The following is a 23,927-nucleotide window of genomic DNA, read 5'->3' on the forward strand; positions in this document are numbered from 1 at the left end:
CCCACAGTGGGCTCTGTGCTGACAGCTCAGAGCCTGGAGCCTGCTTCAGATTCTGTGTCTCCCTCTCTCTTTGCCCTTCCCCCACTCTCTCTGTCTCTCAAAAATAAATAAACATTAAAAATTTTTTTAAATAAATTTTAAAAAACCTACATAAGATAACCTTCAGACTCAAAAACAATTATCCAAGGAAAAAAAATCACAGTCAGAACCCAGAAAGTTTTGCTGATAAAGCCATAGCAGAATCCTGTAGTTACTATAGTCAAGGATGATAGCCAGGACCGCTCTGGGGTCTCCATAAGGGAAGGTATCTGTAGAAAATATCTCAGCACCAGCTTTTCTAGGAGGCCAATCATTCTAGGTCAGCCACCCAGAATCCGTGACCTGTGAATCATTTGCTGTATTAGAAGGAATCTCTGAGCAAGAGGCAAATTTTGCCCACCTGCCTTTCCCATTTCTGTGGTTAAGATCACAGAGGCACCTGGGGGGTTCGGTTGGTTAAGTGTCTGACTCTTGATTTTGTCTCTGGTCATGATCTCACAGTTCATGAGATTGAGCCCCACTTTGGGCTCTGGGCTGACATCACGGAGCCTGCTTAGGATTCTCTCTCTCTCTCTCTCTCTCCCCCTCTCTCTCTGTACCTCCCCTGCTCACTCTCTCTCTCAAAATAAACATTAAAAAAATAAAAAGGTCAACATGTGCTTACTGCCTTCCGTCTCACATAGAAAGAAGGTGCTGTTGCCATCATGGGATGTTTAGACATTTGCAGAAGGGACTGTTGGTCGCCAGTCTCACTTGAGGTGCCTTTCTTTTCCACCCATTACATTAACGCCAGCTTCTTTCCCATTTTCCTGGAAGGCGAGTGTCTCTGCAGCCCGCGGTATCAGCCTCTACACTCCTGCCGTGGTGTTTTTCAGATCCGCACCACAGTGGCTGTTTGCACGGCTTCTTCTTACTGCCGTGGCCTAAGAAACCGGCTGTGGGGTGATTCCCCCTCATCTGCAATTCACCCTCTCCATCTGAGAGAGCACGGAGGGGCCTGCCTCGAGAGCCACCGTACGGCCACCTAAAGCCCACGCTTCTTCTTCACAGCTGGCTCCTCGACCCCGCAAGCAGGCTGGGTTTGGTACAGCCGATCCAGTATTGCTTACCCAAGCTTGGCACTAGTGGTTGGAAACTAAAACCTCCCTGAGCCTTTGTTCCATGAAGGTTTGATTTCTGCTCTCACTCGTCTAGAAAAACAGCAACTTTCCTGCAGAACAGAGCTGTCATAAGATGCAATCACCTGCCAAGGTCAAAATCTCACGTAGCCTAAGATTTAAAACCATCCACCCAGGCGCAGGTAATCATGAGGCCACCACAGGGCATCAGCACAAAGTTGCCCTGTACAAAATGAGCTGCAGCAAACAGCCTTGGGCCAAGCCTACTTTGCCTCCCCCCACCGCAGGTCTTCCCATCTATGTCTTAAGTTGCCCTTGCTGCAGGAAAACCCCATCAGTTTCCTAAATTTTTGGAGGAACCCTCAAAACACTTAAAGCTCACCCACAGCTTAGAGAAGCAGAGCAGAACCGAGAAAGAAAGGATGCCGGAAATGTTTCAGCGACCTCAAGTGGGAAAGCCTTTCTTCGAAAACGTCCCCTGCTATTGCCTGAGTGAGAACAAGCGAAGGGAGGGAGGAGAAACAAGCAAAGAAATACAGGAGGAAGGGCATCTTGATGACGTATGTTGTTAAGACGATACAGTAGAGCTGTTAACGTGAGTTTTGAAACACGCAGACTTACGATTAAGAGAGTACCTGGGGGGAGGTGTTAATTAAAACACTTAAACAGTTTTCACTGTATGGATCAAACGATTCAAAGCACAAAAGAATGGATGCATCCATTTTATGTGGATTGAGAAAGGAGCTCTGAGGTCGCTTGAGCAGAGTTCAGATGGCTTTATATGGACTCCAGAAACCGGAAAGAATGGGGAAGCAGTCTCATTGGACAAGACTGGTCTGAACTCTCTTCCTCTGAGGTGATGAACAAGGGTAGTCATCAGGCGTCGACTGGCCAAATACTTGAACATTTTTAATTTTTCCAGGAAGCCGTTGCAGAAAAGGCAATGGTACAGTAATTGTACTAAATAAAAATATTTTACCTAAATTTTCTTCATGGCACAGATCCTGACATATCGTGGAGCTGTCAGCATAGAATAAACCCATAAGAAGTCTTTTTCCCCTTTGTCAGGGGGAAGGATCATTAATTTAGATTTAGTACCTGGATCATATAGGTGAAACAAAATGTTTAATTGACTGAAGCCTTAATCTTTTTTTGTTGCTCTTCATGTATTTTCTTTTTTAATTTTATTTTAATTCCACTGTAGTTGGCATACCGAACCCTTACACTCCTAACTGCTGCACCTCTATGATGTCGTGAGGATTGATCCACTACAGTTTGGTTTGTTTTCTTTTCTTACTGCTGGAGCTTAGTGGTCATTTGTCAGTGAACCAGGTACACGTGGGCTACACCTGGTGAATGTCCCGAACAGGGAGGCTTTGCACCCTGTGTTTGCTGCTCACTCGTGGAAAGGGGATTGAAAGGAGATGCCAATAAACATTCTAGAAAGGGAGCCAATGGTACAATGGGAAATGGGATTAGGCAGGATACAGGGCAGAAACAACTACTGATAACTAAAAAGCAGGAAATCATAGCCCTATGGCACACCACACACAGAGCGGAGCCCAAGCAAACTGAACACTTACCTGTGGAAGACCAAATGTTAAATGTTTACAATAAGACGTAGGAGAATATTGTCACGACTTCCAGAAAAAGATTTATAAGATGCAAGAGACTAAACAAAAAAGCAAAACTGATAAAAAAATTTTTAATTGTAATATGCATGGCTGACAAGAGATTGATAACCAGAATTATGAAGATTACTAGAATTTATTTTTTTAAGTTTATTTATTTTGAGAGAGACAGAGAGAGAGAATGAGTGTGTGTGTGTGTGTGTGTGTGTGTGTGTACGCGTGTGTGTGTGCAGGGAAGGGGCAGAGAGAGAGGGAAAGAGAGAATCCCAAGCAGGCTCCATGCTGTCGGCACACAGCTCATATTCAGAAACCACATGATCATGACGTGAGCCAAAATCAAGAGTCGGATATTTAACCAAATGAACCACTCAGGCGTCACAAGAATCCTAAAATTTAATTTAAAATTATGAATACAGCAAAAGATGGCCAATGGATATAAACAGGAAAGTCACAGAAGAGGAAACCCAATGGCCAATAAACATATTCAAAGATATTCAAACTCACTAGTTGTGGGCGATATTCAAAGTAAAAGCAAGATCATCTCTCATGTTTCACTCATCTAAGTGTTAAAAGTGCTTCACTAGGTAATATAAACCCTGGCAAAGAAAGGGAAAAAGCAACTTGCAGGCCACGTGTGATTTGGCACAACTACCTTGAGAAGCCAACTTTTAATATTCTTAATTACAGCTTGAAAATGTGCACCCAGGAAAGCTGAAGGCACACACCTCCTAAAACTGAGAAATCCTGCTTAGACTAGGAAACCTAAATATGGGCGCCCAAGGGAGCTTCAATCAAGATGGCCAATGCGGCATAATTTTCATGGGAAAGACTAGGAAAAAATTAAATGTTTATCGAGAGAATGGATAAACACACATGTGGTTATAAAATGCTACTCTACTTAGCTATGAAAATGAGTAAGCTGATCTTTACCAATCAACATGATTAAGTCTGCCTAGAATAACATATTGAGAAAGAGATAAATATGAAAAATGAAATATAGAGCAGAATACCTTGTATTCAATTTAAAATTCAAATAATAACTCTTACTTATGGATATAAATTATTAACAGTATTAACATTAGAATGCGAAGAATATTAACTTCAGGAAAGTTATTCTGGCAAGGAGAGCTAAAACTTTAATGGAGAGGGGTACAAAGGAGTTTTCATCTAGTCAGGAAAGTATTGTTTTTATTTATTTTTATTTTTCAGTGTTTATTTATTTTGAAAGAGAGAGAGAGAGAGAGAGAGACCACATGTGCATGCACACAAGCCGGGGAGGGGCAGAGAGAGGGAGAGAGAAAATCCCAAGCAGGCTTTGTTCTACTAGAACAGAGCCTGACAAGGGGCTTGATCCCACAAATCATGAGATCATGACCTGAGACAAAATCAAGAGTTGGGACACATAACCAAATGAGCCAACCAGATGCCCCGAGCCAGTAACTATTATTTTTAGAAAGACAGATATAAACGGGGGCGCCTGTGTGGCTCAGTCAGTTAAGCATCTGACTTCAGTTCAGGTCATGATCTCCTGAACCATGAGTTCGAGCCCTGCTTTGGGCCCTGTGCTGACACAACAGCTCAGAGCCTGGAGCCTGCTTCAGATTCTGTGTCTCCCTCGCTCTCTGCCCCTCCCCTACGCGTGCTGTGTCTCTCTCCCTTTCTCTCTCTCAAAAAATAAACGTTAAAAAAAATTTTTAAAAAGACAGATGCAAACAAAATTAAGGATTCACAATTGTTAAACATGAGTGATAAACAGACATGTTTATTACGTACTCTAATTTTCGGTGTATTTAAAATTTTTCATACTAAAAAAAGTGATATATTTCCAATAGTCTGACTGTGCTTTAATCTGAATGAAAAGAAAGCAGCATGTTGAGTATAGTGCATGGTTTCCACAACATAAACCAGCAATGGGGAACTGCCAGCCCGTAGTCGGACAAGGGCTCAGCCGTTATTGGTTGGTCATGATATAACGTCGACCCACAAAGTGCTTTTAAAAATGTGAAGACTTTGCCAACATTTTCAAATGGGGAGATATCCCATAAAAATCCCGATTTCTGGCTTTATCTGCAAAACCAGAAGCTAGGGCAAAACTAGAGCATGGTGCCATGGGGCGAGAGCGGTGGAGCTGAGCGGCCACAGGCCCCTTGCACGGACGGAACAGCCAGTGACTGCCCACAGCCCTGTCCATGCAAAAATGCACACTGCGGGCTGCCCTGTCACCTACCATCACACCTGCTCTTTGTTCTTATACCAAAGAGGAAAGCTAAATATCTCCCCTGGCCTGCCTCATTAGTTTTCATTACCTGTCTCTTCCTCATTGGCATCCAATGACTTGGACCCTACAATAGCTTGTAACCCCTATTTTAAAAGAAAAAGAATCATTGAACAAAGATTGGGAAGAAATACAGCAAACATTTTCACTGCTGTCTCTCAGTTATTGGATGGCCAGTTTTCAAAGGTTAAAAAGCACTGTATAAAACTGTGAAAATAACCAAAAGATGCTTCCATTTTACCACCTCAGGCCAGAGCAGAGAATGAGCATTTAGGACGGCATTCTGCCTCAGCAATTCCTCTGCCTTCGCTCCCATCACAGGAAAACTCCCACCATCACTTCTGAGCACAGTGGACCTTTTAAGATCCAGCATTTCCACCCCCTCCCCCCCAGGCCATTCCTTTAAACAAAAATCCTTTCTATTATTTCTTACTCAACTTTCAAAACTCTCACTCATGAGTTCAAGTACAAATGTTGTGTGATGCTTTTCGTGATTTCCTCTGCTAAGAGAACTTCTCTGCGATCTTAGTTCTCATGGCCAGCCATTGTTTTGGCATCTGGTACCACATGGCAAGGGGCACCTACATCATCTATTTGCGTGTGGCACTGTGCATTGGAGGACAAATCTTAACCATCACTTCATTTCCAGCTCAGACCCGCCTAGAAAATAGACGTCCAAAAAACTCAAATGAGAGGCACCTGGGTGGCTCAGTCGGTTAAGCGACCAACTGCAGCTCAGGTCATGATCTCACAGTTGGTGAGTTTGAGCCCCACAAGGGGCTCTGTGCCGACAGCTCAGAGCCTGGAGCCTGCTTCAGATTCTGTGTCTCCCTCTCTCTCTGCCCCTTCCCTGCTCACGCACGCTTGCTCGCTCTCTCTCTCTCTCTGCCCCTCCCCTACTCGCAGTCACTCTCTCTCTCTCAAAAATAAACATTTAAAAAAATTAAAAAATATGTATCAAATGAAATACAACGTATTAATAGAATACACTACATTTAGGAGACATAGGCACCAAGTTTAATCGATATTCTTCTTTCTGTGATACATGATGGAAGTTGCTTTCTTGATTAAACTAGAACATGCCTTTATATTTCCTTCTCAAATGAATGCAGGAAATATGAAAAATAAAATCATAGTGAAGTGAACATATAAAAACTCCTATTCTATGGTTTCCAGATGAGTGAGATTTATTTCATTACATTTTATTTTCAATCAAGTAAGGGTTATATGTTCTAATTTCTCCAAATCTTCATTAAGAGTTTCTCAATGTATAAAGGCTAGTTAAACATACTATTAATGATTGGGTGACGTCTTACCCACCATATTCAGTGAGTTTTAGGAATATTCCCCAAACAAAACGTACAGCAATTCATAGTCCAACATGTACAGTTTTTACCAAATCACTTTTGGGTGCAATTTAAAGGCCTGATTTCCATACATATTCCTGCCATGAGGCTGTTTTTCCTGATCCCCCAGCATGAAAAATAAGAAGTGCTACTTTATTCACTTCCTAAACTCAAATGACATGTCGTGGATTATCTCTCCATCCAGTGTCAGCACCTGATGTCTCTACTGATTTTAGTAGCTGAGCTGTTTGAGTTTTCTCAACATATGCTTTAGAGAGAATTTATCTGTTTATCAATGAGGACAGTAAGAAACAGAAGGAAGGATAAATTCTAGTAAGAACGATAATTTTATGTTTGACCCCACAGGGAATAGCATTTTTCCTTCCTATCCATATCATCAGAAGACATATATCTACCTTTACATTTAAATTATTTAAAACATTTGGAATTTACTAAATTTAGTAAAGCTTCCTAACTGTTGCTATAAATGTGACAATATCATAAACATAAATAAGTAAATAAAATATGAATGAACGAATGAATGAATGAATGAATGAATGCAAGCCATTAGTTCTCACTGATTGCCTACCTGCATGAATGCATTTTGGTCACATTTTGCAGCCCTCAGGAATTCACTGTAAAGCAGCCTTACCAAAACATGACAGATGCCTGGTTAATACACTTGAAAGTGGACTCCAAAATGTTAGAAATACAATAGGCAAGAAGAATGCCATGCATGACCTCAAAGCCAAAGATGATCGCGATGTGGGCCAGAAGTAGTAAAAATTGCATCTACACTGCCTGATCCAGCGTATGGTTACTGGCAATCATCCCAGGTTAAAATTCTTTACCATGACCAGAGTCAAAACATCAAGTAAATCGAAACCTGAAGCATTTGTTAATAAAGAAGAAAGAAATATGTTTCACCAAACGTGGCAACAGCACTGATGAATGATTTACACTCAAGCATCTTGCCATCCGAATTATCACGCTGTGTACCAATCACAGGGAGGGGGAAAGAGCACTAACTACTCAGGGGTCATCCTTGCAAGGTGCTCACTTTTTTTTTTTTTTAACGTTTATTCATTTTTGAGAGACAGAGTGTGAGTGGGGGAGGGGCAGAGACAGAGGGGGACATAGAATCCAAAGCAGGCTCCAGTCTCTGAGCTGTCAGCACAGCGCCCAATGCGGGGCTCGAACCCACAGACTGTGAGACCGTGACCCGAGCCTAAGTCAGACACCCAACCAACTGAGCCACCAGGGGCCCCAACAAGGTGCTCACTTTTGAATGACATGTCTGCTACACAGGTTCGCTGACACAAAGTTTTAAAACTCTCTATTGAAAGTATAGATATTCTTAAATGCCCTCTAAAAATAGAGTCATTAATTAATAACACTGCCACATATCTTATCTACTTAAAGGTTATATGAAATACCATACAGCTGGTATGCTTTGTATATCATCAGAATTCTCTGGTCTTCCATTTAATATGCTTGGGCAGAATCACCTAGTTAAACATATGTTCACAAGGGAGCACAAACCACAGAATTATCCACAAACCAGGAGGATAATGTTCTTAAAGCATTCAGAATGGGGTAATGACCAAGAGTAAAGTTCTGGAACCAGATTTGCTGGTTTCAACTGGCTCTGATCTTTCTTGGCTGTGCTATCTTTAAGAGAGTTATGTGTTTGGCTTTTTCAACTGAAAAACAGCACTAATCTAATAAGGCTATTGAGAAAAAATACCACAGCAATGAAATTAACAAATGTTTAATTGAAAGCCTATTAAAATTGTTTAAACAGAAAAATCATGAATATGCCATTAACTTTTTAAAAATTGGGGACTTAGATTCTTTTTACTTATAAGAAGTCCTATATATAGGGTAATTTCCAATAAATAACCATGATTTTTTAAAAATATCTTTAAAAAAATTTTAAGATTTTATTTTTTATTTTTATTTTTTTTAACATTTATTCATTTTTTGAGAGACAGAGATAGAGCGTGAGTGGGGGAAAGGCAGAGAGAGAGGGAGACACAGAATCCGAAGCAGGCTTCAGGCTCTGAGCTGTCAGCACAGAGCCCAACAACACGGGGCTCAAACTCACAAACCATGAGATCATGACCCGAGCCGAGGTTGGACACTTAACCGACTGAGCCACCCAGGCACCCCAATATTTATTTATTTTTGACAGAGAGAAAGAGTGCGAGCAGGGGAGGGGCAGAGAGAGAGAAGGACACAAAATCTAAAGCAGGCTCTGGGCTCTGAGCCGATAGCTGTCTCCTATGGAGACACAGGACTCCAACCACGAATGGTGAGATCATGACCTGAGCCGAAGTCAGACACTTAACTGAATGAGCCACCCAGGCACCCCTACAAAAATCTTAATTGGTTATGTGTTAAATAAAATTTTGTCACCAAATAATCTCATAAGCAAATTTAAAAACTATTCCCAAAGCAAAAAATACTGTTTTTAATGCAGGATGTGGGAGTATTTTAACATGGCTGAATATCATGAGGATTATAGGCCCTAAAATCAAGCATGCCTAGAGTTTATGAAAGTTTAAAAGGCTCAGGAAATTTGTTAGAAAATCATGCAGGAATCCAGGCGAGAATATTTGGCCCAGAGAGATGGACAATGTACGTAATTCTTCATCCAGTTACTTCATTGTTCACCCCCAGTATACACGGATAGCGGTATCTGAATTGTTACGCACCCCCCGCCCCCACCATGGGAACCAACTTTATCAACTATGCCTTTATGTGCAGCTGAGTTTGCCTAAATATAGTCTTACAGACTCTATTCAATTCCAGAGTTACTTAGGTCAGCACCCTTCTCCCCGTCCCTTCGGTGAAACTACTTAATACATTTGTAATATAGTTAAATTATCTCAAGACATTCTGTATTTTATTCTGAGATCCTCCAACTTCCAAAATGATTTTGTAAAATTTGCATACACTAAGGCTCCCTTTCTGTGCTGTTAAGTTCTGAGTTTTGCCAAATGCACAGTGTCCTGTACATACCACAATTAAAGTATCCTACAGAATAGTTACCATTCTAAAAACAAACCAAAACCAAACCTTAGGCTCCATTTACCGAAACCCTCACACTGTGACCCTGTGGCAACCATGGACTTTTTTTTTTTCCTATCTCTATAGTTCTTCCTTTCCCAAAACATATAATGAGAATTATTCAACACGTGTAGCCTTTTCAGACTGGCTTTTTTCACGGAGCAATACGCATTTAAGGTTTACTCATGTCGCCATGGCTTAATAGCTCATTTCTTTTTATTGCTGAATAATATTCATTGCATGGGCGTACCACAATTTGCTTATCCACTCACTTGAGGTATATCTTGGCCTCCAGGTTTTGCAGGAAGATTTTTGTGAGAACTGACGTTTTCAAATCAGCTGGACAAATACTTAGAAGAGTATGACTGCTGGATCTTAAGGTAAGACCGTTTACTTTGTATAAAACTGCCAAACTGTCTTTCTTCTAGGGTGTCTGTACCACTCTGCATTCCTCCCAGCAATGGATAATGTTGCTGTTGCTTCAAACCTCGCCTGTAATTGTTAGGGTCAGTGTCCTGGATCGCGGCCATGCTAAAGAAGCATGTGGTGGCATCTTGTTCTTTTGTAATTTCTTGTTGTTGTTGTTCTTTTCTTGTTGTTCTTTTGTAATTCTCCAATGAAAAGCAATTTTTAGCATCTTTTCACATGCCTAATTTCCATTCGTCTGTTTTCTTTGGTGAGATGTCTTTGCAGACCATTCGCTCGTTTTTTGATCAGGTTGTTTGTGTTCTTATTGTTCACTGTTACGAGTTCTTTGTATAGTTTGGATGCAAGCCCTTTAGCAGATCTGTGTTTTGCAAATATTTTCTCCCAATCTCTGGCTTGTCTTCTCATTCTCTTAACAATCTCTCTCACAGAGAAAAAGTTTTTTATTTTAATGAAGTCCAACATAGTAATTGTTTTTCTTTCATGGATCAAGCTTTGGGCATTGTATCTAAAAACCATTGCAAGAGCAAGATGCAAGGTCAGGTAAACTTTCTCCTATGGTCTTCTTATATAAGCTTTAAAGTCTCGCTTTTTAAATTTAGGTCTCTGATATATTTTCAGTTAATTTTGGGGAAATGTTGAGGTCTGTGTCTTGGCTCATTTTTTTTTTTTTTGTTGGATGTGCAACTTTTCATTGTAAATTATGTCCTTCCTCCATTAAGCTATCTTAGCCCCTTGGTCAAAGATCACTTCATTGTGTTTCACTGCTCTGTACTTTTACCAATACTACCCTGTCTTGCTTACTATTGCTTTGTAGTAATTCTTGAAATTACTGTTCTGTTTTCTTCACTATTGTGTCGGTTAGTCTAGGTCTTTTCACTTCCCACATAAACTTTAGAGTAAATTCGACAATACCCGCCAAAGAGTTTGCTGGGATTGGGATTAGGATTGCACCGAATCTCTTCATCAGTTTCACAAGAACTGACATTTTAACAATCTGATTCTGCCAATCCATACACTCTGGATATGTTTCCATTCATTTAGATGTTTTTTTTCATTTTTTTCATCAGAGTTTTGTAGTTTTCCATGTATACATATTGTACATACTTTGCTAGATTTACATCTAAGTATTTCATTTTGGGGGGTGCTATTGTAAAGTATATTGTTTTAATTTCAAATTCCAAAATTGTTCACTGCTGGCATATAGGAAAGCAAATTACTTCTGTACGTTAACCTTGTATCCTGTGAACCTACTGCACTTATTTCTTAGTTTGAGGAGATTTTTTAGTCAATTCCTTGGGATTTTCTATATACACAATTGTGCCCTCTGCAGATGAAAACACTTTATTTCTTCCTTTCCAGGCTGTATACATTTTATCTCCTTGTATTTTTGTAGTAGCCAGGATTATCAGTATTATGCTGAATAGAAGTACTGAGAAAGGACATAGTTGCTTTATTCTTAGTATTAGGGGAAAGCATCCAATTTCTCATCATTAAGTGCAGATTTTTTTTTGGTAGATGTTCTTTATCAAGCTGGTGAAGTTCTTCTCTATTACTAGTTTGCTGAAAAATTTTATAAGGAATGGTGCTGGATTTTTTTCAAATGCTTTTTCTGCTTCAATTGTTATGACCGTATGATTTTCCTTTACCTATTGATGGGATAGATTACATGATTGATTTTGAATTTTGAGCCAGCTTTGCATGCTGGGAATAAATCCCACTTGTGGTATATGCATTGCTGATTTGCTTTGCTAATGTTTTGTTCATTTTACGTCTATGTTCATAAGAAATAATTGTCTTTAGTTTCCCTTTCTTGTACTGTCTTTATCTCATTTCGGTATTTAGGAAATGCGAGCTTCAAAGTTGCTCAGGTCAATCACTTTCCAGTATTCCAATTAGACATGTATTATGTTTGTAATTGTCTCAGAGTTCTGTTCCATTTTTTTCTCCCCATCGCCAATTTCACCCATGCCTCCATCACCTCCCCGTGGGAACCATCAGTTTGTTCTCTATGCTTAAGAGCCAGTTACTTGGTTTTCCTCTCTCTCTCTCTCTCTCTCTTTTTCCCTTTGATCATTGTTTTTACTTCTTAAGTTCCACATATGAGTGAAATCTTACGGTATTTGTCTTTCTCTGGCTGACTTTTTTCACTTAGCATAATACTCTCTCACTCCATCCACATTGCAAATGGCAAGATTTCATTCTTTTTTTTTCTTGGCTGAGTGATATTCCACTGTATAAAGTGGATATACCACTTCTTTATCCATTCATCAGTCAATGGACATTTGGGCTGTTTCCATAATTTGGCGATTGTAATAATGCTACTATGAATATCAGCATGCATGTATCCCTTTGAGTTAGTATTTTTCTATTCTTTGGGTAAATACCTAGTAGTACAATTGCTGGATCACAGGGCAGTTCTATTAATAGCTTTTTGAGGAACCTCCATACTGTTTTCCAGTGGCTGTACTAGTCTGCACTCCCACCAAGAGTACCCCTTTCTCCACGTCCTCACCAACATCTGGTTTTTTGTGTTGTTAATTTTAGCTATTTTGACAGATGTGAGGTGATATCTCACCTGATGATGAGTGATGTTGAATATCTTTTCATATGTCTGTTGGCCATCTATATGTCTTTTTTGGAAAAATGTCTATTCATGTCTTCTGCCCATTTTTAATCAGGTTATTGATTTTTTTGAGTGTTGAGTTTTAGAAGTTCTTTATATATTTTGGATACTAACCCTTTATCAGATATGTCATTAGCAAATACATTCTCCCATTCCATAGGCTGCCTTTTAGTTTTGTTGGTTGTTTCCTTTGCTGTGCAGAAGCTTTTTATTTTGAGGAGGTGCCAATAGGCTTTGTTTTGTTTTGTTTTGTTTTTTGCTTTTGTCTTCCTTGCTAAAGAGACAGATCTAGTAAGAAGTCGCTGCACCAATGTCAAAGAGGTTACCGCTTGTGTTCTCCAAGATTTGAATGTTTTCAAGTCTCACATTTAAGCCTTTCATCCATTTTGAGTTTATTTTTGTGTATGGTGTAAGAAAGTGGTCTGGTTTCTTTCTTTTGCATGTTGTTGTCCAGTTTTCTGAACACCATTTGTTGAAGAGATTGTCTTGTTCCCACTGGACGTTCTTTCCTGCTTTGTCAAAGATTAATTGGCAATATTGTTGTGGGTTCATTTCTGGGCTTTCTATTCTGTTCCATTGAACTCTGTGTCTCTTTTTGTGCCATTACTGTACTGCTTCCATCACTACTAATATAAGTAATATAAGTTGAAGTCTGGAATTGTGATGGCTCCAGCTTTGCTTTGCTTTACACAGTTGCTTTGGCTATTCGGGGTCTTTTGTGGTTCTATACAAAGGGAAAGATATTCCACACTCATAGATCAAAAAAACAAATTTTGTTAAAACATCTATACTACTTGAAGCAATCTACACATTTAAGGCAATCCCTATCAAAATATCAATAGCATCTTTTACAGAGCTAGAACAGTCCTAAAATTTCTATTAATTTATCTTCTATCAATCTCACAGATTCTTTCCTCACCTGTGTCTAGTCCACTAATGAACCTATGAAAGATATTCTTCAAGTCAGCCACAGTGTTTTTATTTCTAGCATTTCCTTTCGATTCCTTCTTAGAGTTTCCATCTCTTCTTACATTACCTAGCTGTTCTTGCATGTTGTGTATCTTTTTCCATTAAATCTTTTATTGACTGTAGTTATGTAAAAAAAACTTGCCTGATAATGCGAACACCCGTGTTCTAGCGGCATCTGGATCCAATGATTACTTTGTGTCTTTGGACTGTGGTTTTTCTCTTGCCTTTTATCATGCCTTATAACATTTTATTGAAGCTCTGACTACATAGAGAAAGAGCCTATCAATTCTCAGAGTTTTATGACTTGAACAAGCTGAGAACTACATGATAGAGAATAATTCCCTTCATTTTTGTGTGTAAAAATACAACTCATGGGGTGCCTGGGCAGCTCAGTTGGTTAAGGGTGAGGCTCTTGATTTGGGCCCAGGTCGTGATCTTGCGATTTGTGGGATCAAGCCCCATGTCAGGCTCTGCGCTGACAGTGTGGAGCCTGCTTGAGATTCTGTCTCTCTGACCCTTCCCCACTTGCATGTGTTTGCATGTGCCCTCTCTCAAAATAAATAAACCTTTTAAAAAATGATTCAATAATAAAAATTTTAAAAAATACAAGGTTCCCAAGGTAGGAGTAATAAGAAAACAAAGTATTATTTGAGTATCTTGAGTAATTAATGTAAATTCTTAATTAAAAGGCATTATCTCCCACATATGTTCAGTTTGTGAAAAGTTACCTTGCTGTAATAATTCATTAAATAATTTTGACAATACAATTTGCAATTTATGAATTCATTCTAACACCAGGCAAAATAATATGTTTTTTTTAAGATACGGTAATTGAAGAGCAGACCTGTCTAGAAGCAGGACTAATTAACACAAGCTTCAGACAAGGCAAAGAAGACACTCGTGATTTTCCTTTAGCTTTTCTAAAACATAAAGACTTAGCTCTATCCACTTATATAACAGAGGAAGCTAATAATTCCAAATCTGACACGGGACACATGTCTCACACTGTATGTTACATGAATAGTATTTGCAATAAAACAGCCATACAAAAGATTACTTTTTAATTTTGTACCACTGTGCAAACCACTGCACTTATTTTCAAGGCTGATTAGATGGCATCGGGGAGAGCAGGTGAAAAGGAGCCTACATGTGAGCATTCAATTAATGTAACTTTTATTAAAAGAACATTATGGTGGCAGAATCAAACCCCCAACTGTTCTCTGTCCTCTCGAGCAGATAAAAAGGAAAAGAAGCCCTACTGTTTAGAGGGAGAAGATCCTGTGGATAGTCCATCACTATTTTGCTTTTGCTCAGTATTTTACATTACCAGCAGACTTCCTAACAGTAGTCTTTGAGAGATGAAAGCAGACTCTCACTGGGAATTCCACACAAATGGATTAATTTGTGTCGCCATTTTTGGCATGTCGCCATGGATACGGCCATCCGATGGCCTCGGTGCAGCTGTGGGTTGATTGACGGTCCATTCACAGCACAAAGCTTTACAAAACCAGTAACATGAAAGAACACTCATTAGTGGACAAAGACCTTACTTACACGTTTGGGTGATGCTTCAAAGACTGAATGTTACCTCTCAGTAAATCTGACCTTCCTATCAACATCACCAATGAAAGTTAAAACTACACCACGAAAGAATATATTCAAATATATTTATTTGATGCCTAGCTTTATTTCGCTTTGCCTCAACTCTGGCTAAATGACAATGGAATTGAAAACAAACCTAAAAGGGTCTGTGTTACAAATCTTATACTTTCTAAAAATTAAAAAAAAAATCAAAGAACCGAAAACCATTTCGCATTATAAAGCTAGAAACTGGAATATACTTAGAGCAATAAAAGGTAATAATTCCCATCATTTACTATAAAGTGGAAAATCTGCCTTCTGCATGGATAGCATATTGGGAAATGCTGACATTTTACACTGTCACAAACACAAGAGTTCAAAGATGCTGTTTCTTTCTCTGTAATTAAACTTACCTCATGAGACTCCAAAGCTGCGTTGGGAGGGAAGTACCCCACTCTTATGTACTCAAGGTAATTCTGTCAACTCAGGTTGATCACTCCAGGTATCTACTCTCTCAATTCAGGAAGCTTCCCTCCCCACATGACCAATTCTCTTTTCCCAGGGTGTGATCTGGGATCCCGAGGTGGCTTATCCATTGCCCCATCATCAAAGGGAAGGAGACTCTCTTACACTCACCATGCCCTCACTGGCCTTCCAGACCCATCCCCCCGGCCTTGAGCACTGGCCCTGTCTTGCTGCCTCCTCACTGATGTTGACATCCCTACCTGGCATCCAGTCGTTAGGTCCATGTTTCAGCATGCCCCTCAGCCTCTGTGCCAACCCTCTGTCTGTCTGCTCAGCCACTTTGTATACTTGTTGGGGTGCTCAGAAATGTGTACCTGCTTTCTGCATGGTGCCTCATCAGATGGGTAAACTACACGCAAAGTTGATTTTGACACTTTGATGTTCTTTAGCTATGAGTCTCCCTTTATTTCTATCAAAGGGCCAGAAATAACAACTCTTTCAGGACTTTTAGCACTCAAGATCCCTGCTGTTTTCCTTGGAATCCGAATCAAAAGACATCGTTTGGCATGTTACCCATGTATAATGTAAGCTAATCCATCAACATGACAGCATAAATGAAAATGAGATCCTACTGTCCTCCCCACTGCTGACAATTTCAGTAGGATTTACTATTCTGTCCTCTTTTTTTTGTTAGTGTTAAATTAGGCAGAAACACCAAATCAAAATCAACATTTTTGAATTTCTCACTTAGAAATATTTCATGTGAATTAAAATTTTAGCACCTGAGTGAGAACACTGATCAACTGAGAAATGTAGGGATATTTGCCCACATTTGTGCAGGTGCACCCTAAATTGAAGAATTCTTTGTTAAAACAGTCTGATGAATCTATCCTAAAGCAGCAAAATTAGGTAAAACTAATGTGAATCACACATGGGACTATGTCATGTAGGTAAAATGTGGATCTGGATGAGATATAAAAGATTTATGTTCTATGTCTTTTTTTCTATGTTGCTATTTATAAGCTATCCAAGTTCATTACTCTGGGGTATACAAGGACACCAGAGAGGAAGGGGGAAGCAGCTGGGGAGTAGAATCCAAGCGATGAAAAGGAAGTAAAATTAATGAGGGGAAAAAAAAAACTCCGAGGTGAAAGAAACCTCATAGCAAAATAAAGAGTATCAGGTACATTTCCAAAAGTGAGTAGGTAGTGGGCAACACAGAGAAATGTAGTTTAATTGTCTGGTTTGCACCTGTTGAAAAAGCTGGTTTCTACCTCCTTTCAGATAATAATGATAATATCAGGTCTATTCCTTTCTCCTATATTTGTGTTTGAAATTCAATGGTAGTTAACTTTGAGATGATACTTTGATCAGGAAAGAAGAAAAGAGCCTTTGTATTCAGTTTTCTGTGAAGCCTCAATCCTAAACCTTTGAAAGTGAACAGTGGCCAGAGAGAGGGCAAAAGTCCCGGGCCTTAAAAATATTAAATAACAATGAATAAAGACAAAATGAACGACAGCCACTTGGGAAAGATTATTTCATTTATGAGAATCATTGTTATAGACGGAGAGGTAGTAGACACAGGGTTTTTCTCGGGCCTGATTTTTTAAATACATGCAGTTAGGGAACAGAAGTGAATGGGGAAATTGGTCTTAAAAGAGAATTAAGCCGAATCTTTAATTTTAATAAACCCAGAGTCTGGGAATCTCTGTGTGTCCTTTAAAAAGTCTTAGTTCACTTTTCTACATCTTAAAGCTCTTGAGTGCCAAACACATTTCAAGCAAAATAAAAATTGAAAAATATAAATCCCCGGGGAGAAAGTTACAAATTAAGTATAGAAATATAGTGATCTATATTAATTTTACTCCTGGAAATTTCTGATTGTTTTCACCTGTAGTAAAGGAGCATTTTAGTTATTTTAAGCTTTTAAATCTATTTGTCCAAATGAACATTATGAAAATTCTTTAAGACCTTGCATGTCATTTATCAAAACAGAACAGATTGATATCTGGCTGCAATATCAATACTGACTCCCTAATGTCATTAATTTATTCACAACGAACATGACCACATTATTGACTGAGTTTGTAATTTTAAAGATAATTGTAAGAAAAATTTTAGAACTGGTTGATGGCAACCCCTTCAGCAGTCAGGAGACAATAAAATATAAAATATAAATATAAATTGAATAATACAATTCCATGGTGACCTATATTCATGAACATTTTTTAAGTTAAAAACAAGGATTTTAAAATGCTTTGCCAATATGGAAGGCTTATGGGGGAAGAAGGCCAGTTACAACCTGAGAAAGAGCAAAGGTGAAAAAGAGAAATGTCACTCGCCGTCACAGCCGAGGGCAGGGATGGGAACTGACGATCTCAATTGTCGTCAGAGTGCCTCACCTCCATTAAAATATCAGAGCAACAAACTTCTCAGAAACGCCCAATTTATATTTCAGAGTACAATAATACACATATGATACAATTGAGGGGGAAATTTGACATGGAGTTTTTAAACGTAATCGTCCGTAAGTAATTACAGTTTATGTCTCTGTAGAATTCTACTCTCTGCCCTACAGTTTTCTCTTAATTGAGTACTTGGCCTTTTAACTTTGAACTTCACAGTTTATTTCTTTTTCTCTGCCAGTCACATTTTACTTCCTATTGATTTTTTTTTTTAAAGCAGCAACTATATTTAGTCCAGATAGAGTAACAGGGACTAACTTTTCTTGAGTAGTTACCACGGACCACACACTCTGCTCCAAGCTTCACATACTTGATCTCACTTGAACCTGTACCTGGAGTGTTAGTATCCCTTTACAAATAAGCAAGCTGAGACCCAGAGAGGTTAAGCAATTTGCCCAAAATCTCGAAGTTGATAAATGGCTGAGCCAAGACATGAATCCATTTTGGTTGTACTTAGCACTTTCAGACAAAACTCTTCAATGTTCTAAGAGCCTTGTTGCATGCTCTATTTTACTAATATGAGTCTACGACTTTACTGATAAACAGGTTTTCATACATTGAATTTTGGCTAAACTAAATGTGACTGATTTAGGCTAAAATAAATCTGAAAGTTATTTTTTAATCAATTGAGGTCAAAAGGCAGCAAGGGAGAATTTTCTCAAGAGGCTTTCAAGTATCTGGGAGCTAAAATGTAGAGAAATGTAAGCATACAGCACTCAGGCTCAGAGTGAACCCAACAGCAACAAAGGGAACACACCTGTGCTGACAGCGCGTCCTTCCCTTGGAGCCAGGTGGCGGGGAAGAGGGTGTCATGATCTTACCCTTGCCCTTTTTCAGTTTTCTATTCCTGCTCAAGTCTGGACCACACTCACATCTTGCCTTCTCTATTCTCTTTCACGACACTGACCCAAAGCAGGAACACAATTTTTTCTCTCTACTTCCCCAAGCATTACCCGAGCCCACTGTGTGGGACAGCATTTAACACACAAGACGATCAGAGAGGGTCGGCGGGGTATAGCTGATGTCCTAAAAGCGAGAATGATGGCATCCTCTGATGCAGATCAGCTGCATTTCCAAGCTCTTTTCCATTCCTTACTATCCAGCAGAACTACGAGGGCCCCAATGAGTTTTCTATGCTGAAATCAGCCAGTGAGGTTCCTTTCTGCCTCCAACCTTCTCAGATCACACTTACCTCCCACTTCAAGCTGCTACAGGGCATCATTGTGCTCAGGGCAACCTGCAGAGGGGATTCCAGAACACTTTGCCTGAAGAAAACAGATACAAGGAGCATTAATTTAAATGTCAGCCACATTTTACCAGAATGTGGTCAGATGTGATTTAATCATAATAACAAGAGAGAAGAATGCATTTCAGGAATGGAAAGATAATTCAATATAATAATCACATTTTCTTTTTAAAAATATCAACAGAATTAAAAACCCTCCAGAATAGACTGGAGATTAGTGGTCAACAACAAAATTATATATAAATAAGTAATTCAATGCTGCTTTTTAAAAAAACTGTTTAAAAAATAATAGGAAATAATACCAATAAAAGTAGCAACAAGAGATATGAAATACTTAAGCAACAGTGTGCAGAACTTCAGTAAAGAAAATTAATTTTATAGAGGGACTAAAAAAATGCACCAAGTAAATTAAAAGACCATGCTTATGCATGGAAAGATTCAGAGGTATGAAGATGTTCATTTCCTCACCGTGACTCTAGAATTGGAATGCTCTATCAATCAAATAGCAAACAAAGGGTATTTATTTTTTCTGGTGGTTTTTCTTTTTTATTTACAATGAACATAATTTGATAATTCATATGGAAGACATAAGTGAACATATATTTATGTGAACTCCTCTGCAAGATATTAGAAATAAACAGAATGACAGAATGAACTAATGAACAGAAAAGATAGTTTCGACTCTTATGGAGTTTTTATTTATAGTGTGAGAGATAGAAAGTTAAAAAATACACAGATAGGGGCACCTGGGTGGCTCAGCCAGCTAAGTGTCTCACTTCAGCTCAAGTGCTGATCTCACAGCTCACGGGTTCTAGCCCCATGACAGACGGTGCTGACAGCTCAGAACCTGGAGCCTGCTTCACATTCTGTGTCTCTGTCTCTCTCTGCCCCTCTTCCCTCTCAAAAATAAACATTAAAAAAATTTTTTTTAAAGACACAGATGAAAAAAATTACAGAATGTGATGTATAAACAGGACACTAAAATAATGGATCAGACCTAATTGGACAATAAAAAGCTCCCTGGGAAGTAAACTTTAAGCTGTAACAAAGAACATCTAAAGACAGATATGTACATCTAGAAAGACTGAAAATATAGACCGTAATGTTAAGAGTGGTGAGAGATATTAGTCATGTTTTCTTCTTTACATGTGTTTAAAATTTCTGTGATAAACTTAAAAAGTTCAAAGAAAAAATGATTCATTTTTTTTTTTTTTTAATTTTTTTTTCAACTTTTTTATTTATTTTTGGGACAGAGAGAGACAGAGCATGAACGGGGGAGGGGCAGAGAGAGAGGGAGACACAGAATCGGAAACAGGCTCCAGGCTCCGAGCCATCAGGCCAGAGCCTGATGCGGGGCTCGAACTCACGGACCGCGAGATCGTGACCTGGCTGAAGTCGGACGCTTAACCGACTGCGCCACCCAGGCGCCCCAAAATGATTCATTTTTAAAATAACTTGAAACCAAAGACCATAGCAACTGTTGTGAGTTTTTCTAGAAAGCCCTTTATAGAAGCCATTGGCTGAACATCTATTTATTACTCCAGTTTCTTTTATTTTAAAAAATGTATTTAACCACTGAATGGATATAGATACAGATGAATGAAAGCCATTTTCCCAGAATCAGTGTTCACAAACATACTCCGGGTACTTTGAGTACTGAAATACCTACAGTCTTCATTTCAGCAATTTATATAATCATGTTCTATTTTTATTTTTTTTTAATTTTTTTTAACATTTATTTATTTTTGAGAGAGAGAGAGACAGAGCATGAATGGGGGAGGGGCAGATAGAGAGGGAAACACAGAATAGGAAGCAGGCTCCAGGCTCAGAGCCATCAGCCCAGAGCCCCACGCGGGGCTCGAACTCATGGACCACGAGATCATGACCTGAGCTGAAGTCGGACGCTTAACTGACTGAGCCACCCAGGCGCCCCTAATCATGTTCTATTTTTATATAAAATTGGTGAAAATACAGAACATTGATATTTACCTGATTTTTTTAATATTATTTTAAATTTCATGGTGGTTTTTTTTTTTTTTTAAGTTTATTTGAGAGAGACAGAGTAAGCGCACGCAGGGGAGAGACACAAAGAGAGCTAAAAGAGAATCCCAAGCAGGCTTGGACTGTCAGCACAGAGCCTGACATGGGGGCTTACGTCACAGACCATGAGATCATGACCTGAGCCCAACACTCAACTGAGCTGACTCAACTGAGTCAGACACTCAACCAACTGAGCCACCCAGGCACCCTTCATGATGTTATTTTTTAAAAAAATCCATGGGCCAGTTAGACACTAGAAGAAGTTCTATTAGTCTCTTTTAATTTATTACTTAATTTCATTTCTACTGATGTTTTTTTCAAATTATTTATTTTAGAGAGAAAGAGAGAGCACGTGTGTGCACATGTGGAGGAGGGGCAGAGAGAGAGGGAGAGAGAGAATCCCAAGCAGGCTCTGTGCTATCAGCACAGACTCTGGTGTGGGGCTCAATCTCACGAACCGTGAGATCATGACCTGAGTTGAAGTCAAGAATCAGATGCTTAACCGTTAACTGAGCCACGCAGGTGCCCCAATGTTTTTCATTTTTATAGGTGTTCTGAATTCATTTTTTTTAATTTAAGGAAAGTATGGCAAGAAGAACACACCTTTCACAAGTTAGAATAAACTGGAATTATTGTTGATTTCTAGTATCTTCTATATCTAATATCTAGCCAATGTGAGCCCACTTACCCATTTTTTTCCTTCAAAATATGGAAAGTTTAAAATACTGCCATGTAAGATATAAAGATAATTTTAATAAGCATTTTGATACCTACATAAACTGCTCTGGTTTAAAGCTTTTCATTGGGTAATACTGAAATCAGTATAACTATCAACAGATTTTTTTTTATAATTTACAATAATTTTTTTTATAATTTCTCAATCTGAAATATACATCTTTTTGCCTTCCAAATGGTGCCTTCCAAATGACTATTTTTAAAGACGGTGAATTATTTAGATTTCACGTTATACTAATATCTCTTCAGACATAATCTCCCATTAAATAACTGGTGAGCCTTCCAAATAAATTCAATGAGTTAAATCTTAGACACGATAAATAAATTTCAGCATTAGAAATGCATGAACCCATCTAAGGTCTGCTTCAGGGGACTGTTCTAGAGCAGTAATTGGCAAGTGGTATGAAGCAATCAGTTAGACGTTCCCAAGAGCAAGTAGGAGCGAAAGCACTGTGGTCCTGGCTCAAGGACACCCCAGATGCTCAAACCATCATGAGCAGAGTCCACTTTGTTTTACATGACACTTGTATACTTCATCAGGAGAAGGGCTAATCAACATGCAATAGCTTTTATTTCAACATTTAATGCTTATACAGGGTAAGTCACTGGTAGCTCTTCCAAATAGTTTCTAGGACAGGGAAGAGAAGCCAGAATAAGCAATGCAAGCCTGTTGCCCAACCAATGACCTTTATCTTGAGCTAGAGTTACTTTGTGATGTAGATGTTAGAGATGGTTCATTTCATATGTGACTTCAATCCAAACCAGCTCCCTAAAATGAGGTGAAAATGAAACTTGAGATTCCAAAGAACCAAAGGAGGAGCAAGATATAATGTGTGCTACTGCTAAATGCTGTTCAGTAGAGCTATTGGCAGGATTTTAGTTTTCTCCTTTGGTATACGTAGGGGCTCACCTTCTAAGAGCAAAGTAGAAAAAAAAACAAAAGACCATGTGGCATTTATATCCAAATTCAAATATCTTCCATTCATATTTGCAATTAAGACTCTCAACAAGGATCATCAATCCCAAGAGATGAGAGAGTTCTATCATGAGAGACTTAACTGCCAGTGGTTATCCTTTAAGATCTGGAACAAAAATTGTCTTTCAAAATCCTCGTGCCAAATGATACAGAGGGAAGCAGCTGGCAAAATGAGGTAAAGAGCACAAAAGAGCTTGCCGGAGATGTGTTGTTAAATTTATTGATACTTTAGTTTGAATCTATGATCTACAAACTTGCCCAGTTATCTTAGCCGTTTTCCAAGTCAACAGAACCTCAGATGGTCTTAACTTAGAGCTTGCACCTCCTCTGTCTCAAACTTTCTGGAAAACATCTGGAAAACATCAACATCAAGCCCTCAACCACAAAGCTTCATACAGGGTGTGAACATGACAATCACTTCATAGGTATGTGTTCACTAAATCTGGGTCCCCTGTGACCCCATTTATTTTGTTTGCTTCTTTAAAGATTTGATGGGGAAAAATGGATGAAAATAGGAAAAAATATCCCTAGGGTATTATTTATTTTATTCACCAAAATAGATAACGGAGAAAAGAAGAAAAATTGTAAATGTATCTCAATCTCATTTTTTAGGAAAGGAAAGGTCTATCATACTTGATCTGTGAAGGAAGCATTGGATTTAAAGAAGCAATATTCTAGGAGAATTCACAATTCTCCTTCCCATCATGCCTCATAGCAAACTATCTACAAAGCATACTGAAGGAAAAGAGAGGCTTTATAAATAGGGTGCCTAAGATTTCATCTGCCTGAGAGAAGGCTTACATATAAGAGGTAGGTGCTTTTAAAAAGGAGCGAATCAATGTACACATTTGGGTTGGGAGGACAGACAAGATGTGGACAAGAGGGTAACCTGGTACTGAGAACTCAAGGCAAACATA

At 38.9% G+C, this 23,927-nt stretch overlaps 1 protein-coding gene across 1 annotated transcript in view; it reads right to left on the reverse strand.

Annotated features, from left to right (window-relative positions):
• LOC144616005 (uncharacterized) overlaps positions 1-23,927 on the reverse strand; it is a 137,299-nt gene that overhangs the window by 50,750 nt on the left and 62,622 nt on the right. Inside the window, exon 2 of the mRNA XM_078445098.1 lies at positions 19,206-19,278. Within this exon, the coding sequence (XP_078301224.1) occupies positions 19,206-19,278 (73 nt within the window). The remainder of the gene's footprint in view (positions 1-19,205; positions 19,279-23,927) is intronic.

This window comes from Panthera onca, chromosome B1 (assembly GCF_046562875.1).
Source record: "Panthera onca isolate mPanOnc1 chromosome B1, mPanOnc1 haplotype 2, whole genome shotgun sequence".
Lineage (NCBI taxonomy): Eukaryota > Metazoa > Chordata > Mammalia > Carnivora > Felidae > Panthera > Panthera onca.